Raw genomic sequence first — 13,309 nt, forward strand, 5'->3', positions numbered from 1 at the left:
CCCTCCCCCCTGTCCTCCTCCTCCCCTCCCCTGTCCCCCCAGGGCGCGGGGACGGGCGGGCGGCTCTTACTGCGCCAGCCTGGCGTTGTCGTTGTCGTCTTTCCCCCACTCCCAGTCCTTCCCCGGGTCCACAGCGAAGTGCAGCGGTAGCAGCTTGTGTTCCGAGTCCGTCAGGGGGATCACGGCTGCAAGAGAGGAGACACGCGTGGTGCCCAGGGCCAGCTGGGAGACGGGGGGGGGGGTCCCCGGGAGACAGGCGGGGGGGGGGGAGCTGGAGCTGGAGACCACAGGCTTCCCAAGTGGTAGTTACAACGGGGAGCTTTTTTATTTTTTTGCTCAGGGCTGGTTGCTCTGCACACCCCCCCCCTTCCAGCCTTTTGCTGGTTAACCCGAGATGAAAGTCTCATGGATTCCTCCCCCCTCCCTTTGAACTGCCATCCTCAGGTCTCAGCCTCTGGGGTAGCTAGGATTCCAGGTGAGAGCCACCAGCCCCCTGCTAGAACTGCGATGATATCTCCAAGAGGCTTCATCTGGACCCTGGGTATCTTTGGATCTGCTGGAGGGCGGGTGCCCTTCTAGGCATCTGCCTGTTATTTCTAAGGTGCGTGCATGCGTGCGTGTGTGTGTGTGTGTGTGTGTTGCACTGGGCCCGAGCACTTTGCCCCCTGTGCGTGGCCTGCTCCCCTGCCCAGGGCCGTCAGTGCCTGGGAACTGGCAGCTACCCACCAAGAGGAAACTCAGCGGTGCTGGAAACAGATCAGTGGTTTAACCAACATGTCCAAAAGCCAGGGAAGGAAGGGAAAACAAGAGGCAGGGGAGGTGTCCTGCAGGTGTCTGCTAGGAGCCCCTGAGCTGATGTGGGACCCAGGAAGCGGGCGGGGCAGAGTCCCTAATGTCTGCTGGACTCCTTCTAAGGGCGCTGTCAGGAGTCAGCACGAAGAAGAACCCCCAATACAGCCTCCTTCTTGGGGGCTTCCACCCTCCCTCCTGACAGGGAGAACTCCCAACACTGCCTTGTCTGCTAAGAAAACTGAACATTTGACTCAATGCTGCCCTCTAGTGTCACTCAAGAGAAATAGCACAAATGACCTTTTCCCTCCCCCATCCTCACCCCAAATGAGGTCAGCCAGAGCAGTGCAGGATCGGGTTGGGGGAGGCTCTGCCTGGAATGGACACACCCAGAGAAGCCTGCAGGGCCAGCTCGGGGGCCGGCTGCCCTGGGGTGATGTCCAGGAGTCTGTCCCGTGGTTCCACGAGTCACTACACAATCATGGAGGGCTGGGCCTGGCTGCCCACCCTCGAGTCGGGGTGGGTGAGGCAGAGGCTTCCCTTCCCTGTTCACTGTGGCCCACGTGCTAGATCAGCACAGCTCCCTAAGTCTGCAAGGACTACTCTGAGAGTCCGGGATGAAGACCCAAGAATTAACATTCCAAATACCCATCTCTGGTCACTCTGAAAACAATCAGGCAGTGTTAGACTGCAATAATCTGTTGGAGGCAGTTCTTGGGGGGGGGGCAATGTGGGCAGTTCAGGTCTGGCTGTCAACCTCCTTCGGGGGTTGAGCTGTGACTGCACCCTCCCTCCCCCTGCACCCTGGCATCTGTACCCAGGGGCTGTGACGTGGGAAGGTGGTGGGGCGTGGCTAGGGCTGAGGATACTCGCCCCTCCTCCCCTTCTCCATCTGTGCTGCCTAGAGAAGAAGGTGGCGACAAGGCGACATGCGTGGGTCTCGGATCCCTGAGGGGAGAGGAGCTGCCTGTCAGCCGGGAACACTGGTAACAGACATTTATCTGCGTTAGAACCCAACCTCTTCTGTATGAGGTAATGATCTGTTCCCGTTTTGATTTGTTCCTGATAAACTAGGCCATCTCCACACCCTCATCTTCCTCACCTCCCTGCTCAAGGGGCTCAGGGGAATTCTGGGCCTCAGTTGCTGTGCTGGAACCGAGGTGCTGCTGGTCTCAGCAACCAGGAGGTGGTGAAATACGTTCAGGTGCTAGTGCCTGCCACCTCCAGGGGTCCCCGCTACCTCTCAGGCCCTGGGCAAGATGCTAGAGGTATCTGTTGGAAACTGGTTACACTCAAGAGATAAAACCAAAGCTTTCTGGGCTGGGAAGGTGGCTCAGTGGTAGAGTGCTTGCCTCGCATGCCTGAGGCCCTGGGTTCGATTCCTCAGCACCACATAAGCAGAAAAAGCCAGAAGTGGCTCAAATGGTAGAGTGCTAGCCTTGAGTTGAAGAGCTGAAGGACAGCACCCAGGCCCAGAGTTCAGAACCCATGACCAACAGAGCTTTCTTAGCTGGGTGCTGGTGGCTCACTCCTGTAATCCTAGCTATTCACAAGATATACTGAGATCTAAGGATTGAGGTTTGAAGCCAGCCTAGACAGGAAAGTCTGTGAGAATCTTATCTCTAATTAATTACCAAAAAGCCAGAAGAAGATGCGTGGTTCAAGTGGTAGCGCTCTAATCTTGAGCAAAAAAGCTCAGGGATAGTGCCCAGGCCCTTAGTTCAGGCCCCAGGACAAACAGACAGAAACACACACACACACACACACACACACACCACCACCACCACCAACAACAACAACAACAATAACAGAAAACCACAAAGAGCCGGATACCAGTGGCTCATGCCTGTAATCCTAGCGACACAGGAGGCTAAAATATGAGGATCGCAGTTCAAAGCCAGCTGGGGCAGGAAAGTCTGTGTAATTCTTATCTCCAATGAACCACCAGAAAACTGGAAGTGGTGCTGTGACTCACAGTGGTAGAGTGCTAGCCTAGAGCAAAAAAGCTCAGGAACAGTGCCCAGGCCCAATGTTCAAGCCCCATGTTGACAACCCCCCCCCCCCCAAAGCCTTCTAATCTCTGCAGAAGGCAAGCTCTTTGCCAGTTGGAGGGCTCCAAGGACCTGTACTAGGGAGGATGCATGCTAGGGAGACCCCCCAAGCAGGCTTTCCTCATAAGTATTGATTTCACTGAGCATTTCTGTCATTCAGGGTGCAAGGTGAAGATCCCCATTGGAAACCTGGCCTCACCCAGGGAGAGGTATAGCCAAGTGGCAGACTGCCCTCTGGTGGCAGCTATTAAGAATAGCAGATGCTTTCAAGAGTTTTGTTTCTTTTCTTTCTTTTTCTTTTCTTTTTTGGTCTCTCTGGTATCTTTTCGCCCCGGAAACATATAGGCACAATTTCAACCTAGCTTGAACATAGTCTGAATACTTATTTTCTGAAGAAGAAAGAGCATTTTTGTGTGAGACATGTCACCATTACAAGGCAAATTCACAGCTTGTCTTAAACAGACCAGAGAACAGAGGCTCCAACATAATTCAGCTAGCTCAAAAATCTAAGGACAGGCAGATGCTTTCAAGGAGAGACAGACATGAGCTTAAGGGGGTGGGGTGGGGAACTCAGCTAGAGGTCTGGAGGAAGAATTCAGCTAAAATAGCTGAACTTGTAAAGGAAGAATGTGGGCCACTGAGACAATATAGACCCTGGCGAGTTAAGACATAAGAAACTTGCATGCCCTGTCCCTGGGCCTCACCTGCTGTTCACAAAGAAGATGGACAAGAACTCTATGAGAATGTCTCTCAGGTTCTTGTCCTCTGCAGTAAGGAAGGAAAGCTTCCGGGGCAGAGGTTGAGCTACAGGCACCAAGTTCATTGGGACAGTGTTCTCTTACTGGTCTGATGAAGCACATCTGTCTGTCTTAGACAGGTGTAGTATCTCTATCCCTTAGGAAGGATGACATCCTGCAGCTGTCTTGACTAGACTGATTCATACCTGGACACTAAAAGCCAAATAATAGGTGTGTGTGTATGTGTGTGTGTGTTTGTTTGTGTGTGTGTGTGTGTGTGTGTGAGTAAGAGAGAGAGAGAGAGTATTCGCAGGAGTAAAAGCGATTTACACCTCAGTCTTACTATCTTTTAAGATGGTGACTAGCTTTCAAAACAACAACAACAAAAAACTATGAGGAATAAGAACGGAAATATATAAAACACAACGCATTGATAAGACACAAAGCAGTGGACAGATTGAACTTCAGATGTGACACAGGTGTTGAAATGATGGGGCAGACAATTAAAAATAACCAACAGAGCTGGGCACCAGTGGCTCACGCCTATAATCCTAGCTACTCAGGAGGCTGAGATCTGAGGATCGTCATTCGAAGCCAGCCAGGGCAGAAAAGTCTATGAGACTCTTATCTCCAATTAGCCACCAGAAAGCCAGAAGTGGTGCTGTGGCTCAAGTGGTAGAGTGCTCGCCTTGAACTGAAGAACTCAGGGAAAGCACCCAGGCCGAGTTCAAGCCCTACAACCAACAACAACAACAACAACAACAACAACAAAAATCCCGAACAAAAAGTAACCAACTGGTAAGTTAGAAGCTGACAGACAAGGTGGATGCCATGGAGGATTTGATGGTTGGTTGCAGCAGAGAGGGGAAATCTCTTACAAGAGAATCAAATGTGAGAAATGAAAATCTAACACAACAGAGCCTAAGAATGGCTCTGAGGGGTTGATCATTGACTTCCCACAGCTCAGTAAAGAATCTGTGAACATCAGGATGGGTCAATGGAACTCACCCAAACTGAAATACCAAGAGGAAGAAACAAGAGCTGAGGGCAATGACCAAGAGCCTAAGATCTGTGTGAATGTAGTCCCAGAAGAAGTGTGAGAAAACAAGACAGGAGAAATGCTCAAATTAAGAATGACCTACAGCCTGGTGCTGGTGGCTCACCCCTGTCATCCTAGCTACTCAGGAAGCTAAGATCAGAAGATCACAGTTCAAAGCCAGCCCAGCCAAGAAAGTCCATGAGACTCTTATCTCCAATAAACCGCTTAGAAAACTGGAGTGGCGCTGTGGCTGAAGCGGTAGAGCAGCGCCCAGGCCCAGAGTTCAAGCCCCATGACTGACAAAAAAAAAAAAAAAAGGAATAACCTAGGAATTTCCAAAATTACGTAGCTCACATCATGGGTCTAGAAGCTAAGGAAACACCAAATATGTAAAATAACAATAAGATATCTTTATGCATAGCATCTTAAACCTTGTGAAAACCAAAGACAAATAGAGAACATTGAAGACAGAAAAAAAAGACACATACAGGCAAACAAAGGTAAGTACAAGAGACTGTGGTGTGTGTGTGTGTGGTGTGGTAAAGTAGGTGAGACAGAAGATACCAGTCTCTTAAGGGATAAACGCAAAGCCTGCTGATTAAGAATCTTATACTCATCCAAGATGTATGAAAAAGCTTTTATGAAGGAGACATAGAAAGTGTAAATGTTTTCTCTTACACATACATATATATGTAAGCATATTCAGGGTCATATATATCTATACATAATTATATACATACACAAACGTTAATTGAAGTATGGTATATGCATGCGGGTGAGGATTCTAATAGTGTAACGCCTTTGAACAACTAAGAGTTTGACAAAATGAATATCAGGAAGCTGGAATATGTGTTGGTGGTGGGAGGGGAGGAGAAGGGAGGGAGGAGATGAATGGAGAGAGGGAAGGTGGGCAAAAATGGTCATAATATTCAATGTACACAGGTGAAAATGGTATTAGGAAAATTTGAGGGACTGGGTGGGGTCGGGACATTGATCAAGATGCATTGTACTCACAAACTCGTGCTGAATTCAAACTCCTCTGTACAACTACTTAAAGATAATAACACGTTAATAAAAAGCTTTCTCAAACAAAAATGAGTACGTTAATTCCTGTCAACTTACAGTAGAGGAAATGTTAAGGAGAAAATTCTTCAGGTAGAAGGATTATGGTACCAGTTGAAACTTAAATGTTACATAATTAAGGATGATGGAAACGGCTGGGTACCAGCGGCTTTGTAATCCCAGCTACTGAGATCTGAGGATCCTGGTTCCAAGCCAGCCTGGGCAGAAAAGTCCAGGAGACTCTTCTCATCAATCAACCACCCCAAAGCCAGAAGTGGAGCTGTGGCTCCACCGATGGAGTGCTAGCTGATACCCTCTCCCTGACAAAAAAAGCCCCAAGTAAAGTTCAAGGCCCAGTACCAGAACAAACAAAAGGACAAAATACACACCCACATATATGTGAAAGGGAGCAGATAGTGAAGTCTCTGAGTGGTGGACTCTCTTGTTTGGTACTCAGATGAAACCTTGTTGTGGACGCTGTTATTTATAGAGAAAACATTTGCAGGGGCTGGGAAGGGGGCTCAGTGGTAGCGCGCTTGCCTTGAGCTGAAGAGCTGAGGGACAGCGCCCAGGCCCAGAGTGCAGGCCCCACGACCGGACCCAGAAATAAAAATCTGCCGGGCGCTGGTGGCTCACGCCTGTAATCCTAGCTACTCAGGAGGCTGCGATCTGAGGATCGCGGTTCAAAGCCAGCCCGGGCAGGAGAGACCGTGAGACTCTTATCTCCAATAAACCACCAGAAAACCGGAAGGGGCGCTGTAGCTCAAGTGGTAGAGTGCTCGCCTTGAGCTGAAGAGCTGAGGGACAGCGCCCAGGCCCAGAGTTCAAGCCCCACAGCCAACCAAAAAAAAAAAAAAAACCCATTTGCACGCACACGCACACACACACACACACACAGAGTCATTTCATGCAAGACCCACGATTGCTGGGCGTACAGTGTGTACACAGCTGTGCACCTGGAGGCAGTTGGCCGAGTCCCACTTCCTGTCCTCCTCCTCCGCCCTTCCCAGGACCCGGCCCCACCCTGTCCCTGCCTCTCAGGAGCCAGGTTGTACCTTGTTCTCGTTGCTGGTCTCTCTGCTCCATGGACACGAGGGCTGAGAAATGTGCTTGATCGTAGGCCAGGACCAGAGGGGAGCAGTGGCATCGGTTTGGGGGCACCTCCAAGGGCAGGTAGATCCCTCCGAATGGGATGGGTGCAAATGCTGCCGACACAGTCAGGGGTGAGGGCGTGAGGAGGGACGCAGACCGTGGGAAGACCAGGGTGGGGGTGTTTCCATGGCAACCTATGCTGGGCTGGCCGGCTGCCCTGAGACTCACACAGAGCCCCCTGGTGGGGACAACACTGCCATCCAAGATGGCAGTGCACTGACGGGCATCGATGCCCTACCTGGAAATCTATGATTTCTGGGACCTATGTCTTTCTTAGGAGTCACTGAAATGTGTGCCAACAAAACTGTATGTATGCCGGGTGCCGGTGGTTCATGCCTGGGACCCTAGCTACTCAGGAGGCTGAGATAGGATCACAGTTCAAAGCCAGCCTGGGCAGGCCAGTCCGTGAGACTCTTATCTCCAATGAACCGCTCAGAAAACTGGAAGTGGTGCTGTGGCTCAAGTGGTAGAGTGCTAGACTTGAGCTGAAGAACTCAGGGACAGCACCCAGGCTCAGAGTTCAAGCCCCACAAGCGACAAAAAGACGACAACGAAATTGCATGTGTGCTGGGTGCTGGCGGTTCACGCCTATAATCCTAGCTACTCAGGAGGCTAAGATCTGAGGATCGCGGGTGTGTGTACATTAGGGGCCCGATTCCTGCAAGGCAGTCCCTGCTCTCACCAGAAGGATAAACGAACAAAAAGCAAAAACAAAGCAGAACAACCCCCCTCCCCCCGCTAACCCCCTCCCCCCGCTACCCCCCTCCTCACACCCAACCCATCACTACCACCAAGAAAAACCCCCAAACGCTTGGAATGATGGGAAAGATGCTCAGTGACCCTCTGGAGCTTAGGCGTCATGTGCTGCTAGCTGTTTTCTAAGAGGAACTTTCTTACCTTCTCCTCCTGAGTCCCTCAGCATTGTGTCTGCTACCACGACTATGGGACGTCTTAGTATGTGGGCTAAGACGAACACGTGGAACTCCTCCAGGCTCTCGTACACGGGATCCTCAGAGTTGTCCACACTAGGGAACAAAGCAGAGCAAGGCCATCATTGGTCCAGACCAGGAGGGGAAACACAGAGGACTCTGTAGAGGATCTGAGCTCTTCTTCCTCAGGATCCTATCTCCACAGTCCTGAGCAGCCATGTCAACCAAGGCCAGTAAACACACCATCTACCTACCCATGGTGAGTGCCAAGTCCTAGCTCCCTAGCTCTCTTCTAAGGCGGGATGGACTGGAGAGCGGTGAGGGTGAGGGCCGCCATTATGATGAATCTCTGTACGTAGCTCATCAGAGAGTGTGGCAGTTGGGGCAGGAGTGTTTCTCTGGGGTGTTTTAACAAGGGTACAGTGGGGCCTGGCAGGATGGAGTCTCTTCTCCTGCTCATCTCCACACTCCACAGCATAGACTGAAAGCATCAACCCTCAGGACTCCAGGATGCCAGGAGCATTAGAGTCTGACTGGCGGCATCCATGATCATGAATGCCTGAGGAGTCTTTCAGGAAATGCCCACATGGAAGGGCAGAGGAGGCCTGGATTTCAATCCTGAGAGGTGGAGGAAGGAAGTGGCTCGGAACGTGCGATCTGTCTATGCAGGCCCTCCCCTGCCTGGGTCCTCCTGGCTCCTGCTGGGGCTTAGGGAGAGAGAGGGATCGAGGAACTGCACCCACCCTCTCCGGGGACCCTGTCTTCCAGCCCAGGTCCGCCAGACACGAACATGAATGGAGTTCCTCTGGGAAATGCTGGGCTGCTTTAAGGATCTTTTGTTTTCATTGTGACTTGAAGCCACATTTTTAAATAAATAGGGGAAAACTCAAACCCAGCAGCCAGAGTCTTCAGAGCCTGGCGTGTACAATGGCGGTGTGGGCATGAGCAGTCCCAGGTCCCCTCCGGTGCCTGTGGAGCGTGGGCACGCTTGTCCTGAAGTGTGCTGCCACCTTGTTCAGAATGTAACACTTGGTATAAGAACACATGCCAGTCCCACAGTGTAGCGGGGCACCAGTGGCTCATGCCTGTAATCCCACCGATTCAAGAGGCTGAGGTCTGAGGATTGCAATTTGAAACCAGGTTGGACAGAAATGTTGGTGAGGCTCTTTTACTCCAAATAACCACCAAAAAGCTAGAAGTGAGGCTGTGGTTCAAGTGCTAGAGTGCTAGCCTTGAGTGAAAAAGCTAAGGAACAGTGCCCAGGCCCTGAGTTCAAGTCCCAGTCTGGTGCACATGCACATACACACACAAACAGAAAATGCTGCAATGCTAATACAAAGGGATGTTTGAAAGCTACAATCTTTCTGTCGTCTATACGTGGGGGGGGGAACCATGTTCTTACACCTCTTCTTTCAACATTGTTCTAGGCTGTAGGTGTCTAAAAGTTTGAGGTGTCCTTTGGGGAGCACAGAGGTAGTACTTACCCCCCTCCAGAGCCTCCGTTCTTGCTGAAGTGCGTCCGTGGCTCGCTGGATGCCAGCTTTAGTAGCTCAGTCCACTCTCGCTCCCACTCCTCTTCCGTGTACACCAGCCCTGACTGACGCAGAGGGAGATGGGCTCAGGAGGGGGCTGGCACTGCTAGACCTTACCATCCTCTCTCTTTCCCTTCCCAGGTAGTCACGGTGGATCACCTGCGCCGATCTAAGTCCCATTAGGACCCAGGATTGATGCATCTATCATTGATGGTTCCCTCCCTTGCTAGGACAGTGTGTTTTCAGAAGCCCCATTGAATTTCAGAATTGTTGTAAGTGTACCCATCCGCAGTGGGTCATTTCCGGGGGCATGGATGAGAGAATATTAGCTTGGGCGCTCAGATGCAATCCAGTGACCCAACCAATGGGAGAAGCACTGAAGAGAGGTGCACCCAGTAGGGAAAAGAATGAAGCAAATCTATTGGTTTATCCATCCATCCATCCATCCCTCCCTCCATCTATCCATTCCTCCACCCATCCATCCATCCATCCATCCACCCACCCACCCATCCATCCATCTGTCTATCCACTCATCCATCCATCCAAGCACCTGGCTGGGGGCTGACCAATGAACAGTTTACAGTGGCCAAGTTCAGGTAGAAAGCAAGCAGAACTTCTCCTAAGAAAGTAAAGGGCTAATGCCTACTCTGGTTAGGATGACCAGCATTCTCTCTCAACTGAGCTCACACACTGAGGCTGAGGGGGGGCCGATGGCTGTCACTGACAGAGCTCACCATACAATTCCTAATTACACCAGCATGGGAGGTGTCTACCAAGGCTACGTTGTGGCCACAGGACTCCTCTGACATGGGCTTCAGTGGAGGAAGGCCTTGCTCATCTCAGCTGAGGACAGACTGGGATTAAGAGAGAGACAAGCTCTGGACACCAGGGAGGCCAGAGGCTGCACCTGGTGAGGATCCCGGACTCCAGCCAGGCCAGCGGGCACCAACCTCCTTGTTCTGCTGCGTCTGCTGCCATCGCCACCTCCGCTTCAGGGCTTCCCGCTCAGCGCCCGTCCTCATCATGGTGTACAGAGCTTTCCGCAAAACCAGGTCCCGGTCATGAAAACCCCACATCCCTGCAGCCAGAAGCCATGACAGAAGAGAGAGACGGGGGTGGGGGAGGGAAGGGGTTATGAAGAATGGGCAAGTCTGGGCCGGTCGGGCTGGCCTGCTGTATCTGTACACTAACACTGGATCGCAGCATTAGTGAGCTGTTTAGTTCTCATTGCTAGATTGCAATGAGGCAGTGCCTCCCTTTCCTAGCAGAACAATATCGGACAAGACAGCTGCTGCTTCGCTCTGAGACCTGTGGCTACCCACTCCCGCTATGCCAGCTTGCTTTGAGAGATGCTATGCTCTCCGTGCAGGTCTTGTGTCTGGGTGACAGACTGCCTCTGGGGACACGTTGATGACATGCTCTCATGTAATGCTCCACTCCAGGATTGCCACTGGCACCCTGGCTTCCTCCAAGGACTGAGGATCTCATGCCCGAAGCCCAAAGGCTTCTCAACTCTGAGAAACAGTGCATCTGTGGATAGCTCTGCGTACATCTGGACCAGGAGAGGGAGCTTGCCTTTCAGGGAGAGGGTCTCCTTGTGTTGCATACTAAAAAGATAAATAAGTCATCTCTGAGTGAATGCTCTGCACAGCTCAGACGTGATCAAGAAATGCAACCAATGGGAGGAGCATTGAAGAGAGGTGCAGCCAATAAGGAAAAGAATGAGGGAAATCCATTCATCCATCATCCATCCACTTACCCACCTATTAATCATCCATTCACTTACACATCAATCTATGCATCTATCATCCATCCATCTATCCACCATCTATCCGCTTACCCAGGCATGCATGAATCCATCCTCTATCCATTTATCCTTGCATCCATCTATCCATCCATCTACGCATCCTACCATGCACCCATCCTCTATCCATTTGCCCATTCATCATCATCCATCCAATTACCCATGCAGCCATCCATCCATCCAGCTTCTATCCATCTATCATCCATCCACTTATCCATCCATCTGTGCATGCATCCATGCATTCATCCAAGGTGCTGGGAATATGCAGAACACACATTGTAAGAGAGTGTGAAGTGAGTCAGCCATTAAATGATCCCATAATATACAGTGTCAGCACCTAAAAGAGAGACAAAGCAGATGAAGACAGAGTGGGTGTATTTGTTAATGGAATGAATGGGTGGAGACACCAGAGCCAAGGAGGGAATGGGTGAAGGAAGGAGCGACTGAAAGGCCAGGGACAAGGCTCTGTCTAGAGGGTGGCCCATTTAGCATACTTGAAAAAGGCAAGAGGGAAAGGTAGCTAGAGCCAGGATGGTTGGGATGAGGCAGAGAGGAAACAGAGGATTTCAAGTGAGCTGGGAGGTTCCAGAGGGTGTGACCGGAACTGCGTCCTGTTTGTAGAGGCTCAGGCTGCCAGTGATCCCTAGATGTTCAGTAGCCAAAGATTTCTGTGGGCTGAGTAGCTGCCCAGGCTTTGGTCTTTCTATCTAGGACAGATGGAGGCAAATGCCTTATCCTCAGGCCTCGATCAGCTGCCTTCCGGGACACTCCAGGCACCTGCAGCTCTCTGAACGCAAGTGCCTCTCACATACAGAATCTCCTTGTTTGCCTCAAAGCTTTGCTCCTAGCTCAGTGTCAGCAGACGTTAAACAAGAGTTGGTTCTGTGGAGTTTAGCTAGGCCAACACAAAATGGAAGCAAAGTGAAGGCTGAGTATCCTTTTTTGAAATGCTTGGGGCCAGCTGTTTGGATTTTAGGTTTGTTCAGACTTACACACATATAGTAAGAGATCTTGGGTATAGGATCAAAGTCTAAGCGTGAAATACATTTGTTTTATTCTTCCCAAAACATTATACAACATAGAGCCTGAAGGTAATTTATGTTTTAATAACTGGGTGAATAAAATAATTTTGTGGCACAGATTTCTCTACCTGCAGGATTTAGTTGGCACTCAAAAAAAAGTTGGATTTTGGATTTTCAGATTAGGGCTGCTCAACAAGTACTAGGATAAAAAGTTCAATGACGTATGAGCTACACATTAGCACTCTACCACTTTGAGCCACAGTGCCACTTCCTGTCTTCTGGTTGTTCATTGGAGATGAGTCTCATGGACCTCGCTGCCTGGGGTTGGTTTGAACTGCGATCTTCAGATCTCAGCCTCCTGAGTAGCTAGGATGACAGGCGTGAGCCACTGGCACCCATTTCTTTCTTTCTTTCTTTTTTTGTATTCTTACAAAAGGCCCTGAGAGCCCTGCTGGGCCAATGGCTTATGCTCTCCTGCAAATACTAAGGCTGGAAGGAGGCTTTTCCTTCCTAGGCTGGGAGGCCCATCATGCTCCTGGAAAAACACCATTGGATGTTGCCACAATGGCACACAGCCTTTGCCCTCACGTGGTGCTGGTGGGGACAGCGACTCTATATACTGAAGTGTCTCAAGGATAAAGCCATTGCCAAGTCCGAGACTTTGCAACAAGGTTGCTGTTAGACACACATGAGATAGTCCTTCCTTTATAATCCTTCTCTAGGGTTTGTATAAATGTAAAATGTATCCAGTAATAGTAGAAATGTTAGTAATCCTAGACATTATGATGATTAACTACTAAAATCATGTTTATTTTTTTAAAATGAGAATAATAGCATGGAAAATTCCCAATAAAACTTTAAAGTAGCTACATACCATGACAATTATTGTCAATTCCAAGTAAAACTATAGGAGTTGGAGGCAGTTGGTAGAGTGCTAGCCAATAAGCAAAAGTGGCAGGTACTGAGTTCAAGTATCATCTTGGACAAGAAAAAAAGTAAAAGTATATATTGAAAGAAAATTTAAAAAAAATGGATTTTGAGGGGCTGGGAAGGTGGCTCAGTGGTAGAGCGCTTGCCTTGCAATGCATGAGGCCTTGGGTTCGATTCCTCAGCACCACATAAGCAAAAAGAAAAAAGCCGGAAGTGGCACTGTAGCTCAAGTGGTAGAGCGCTCGCCTTGAGCTGAAGAGCT

At 50.2% G+C, this 13,309-nt stretch overlaps 1 protein-coding gene across 1 annotated transcript in view; it reads right to left on the reverse strand.

Annotated features, from left to right (window-relative positions):
* Otud7a (OTU deubiquitinase 7A) overlaps positions 1-13,309 on the reverse strand; it is an 82,324-nt gene that overhangs the window by 4,128 nt on the left and 64,887 nt on the right. The window contains exons 6-10 of the mRNA XM_013011901.1: positions 10,242-10,369; positions 9,244-9,356; positions 7,728-7,855; positions 6,734-6,883; positions 71-185 (exon numbers count right to left, since the gene is read on the reverse strand). Coding sequence (XP_012867355.1) covers positions 71-185; positions 6,734-6,883; positions 7,728-7,855; positions 9,244-9,356; positions 10,242-10,369 — 634 coding nt within the window. The remainder of the gene's footprint in view (positions 1-70; positions 186-6,733; positions 6,884-7,727; positions 7,856-9,243; positions 9,357-10,241; positions 10,370-13,309) is intronic.

The sequence above is a fragment of the Dipodomys ordii genome, unplaced genomic scaffold, assembly GCF_000151885.1.
Source record: "Dipodomys ordii isolate 6190 unplaced genomic scaffold, Dord_2.0 Scaffold15, whole genome shotgun sequence".
Lineage (NCBI taxonomy): Eukaryota > Metazoa > Chordata > Mammalia > Rodentia > Heteromyidae > Dipodomys > Dipodomys ordii.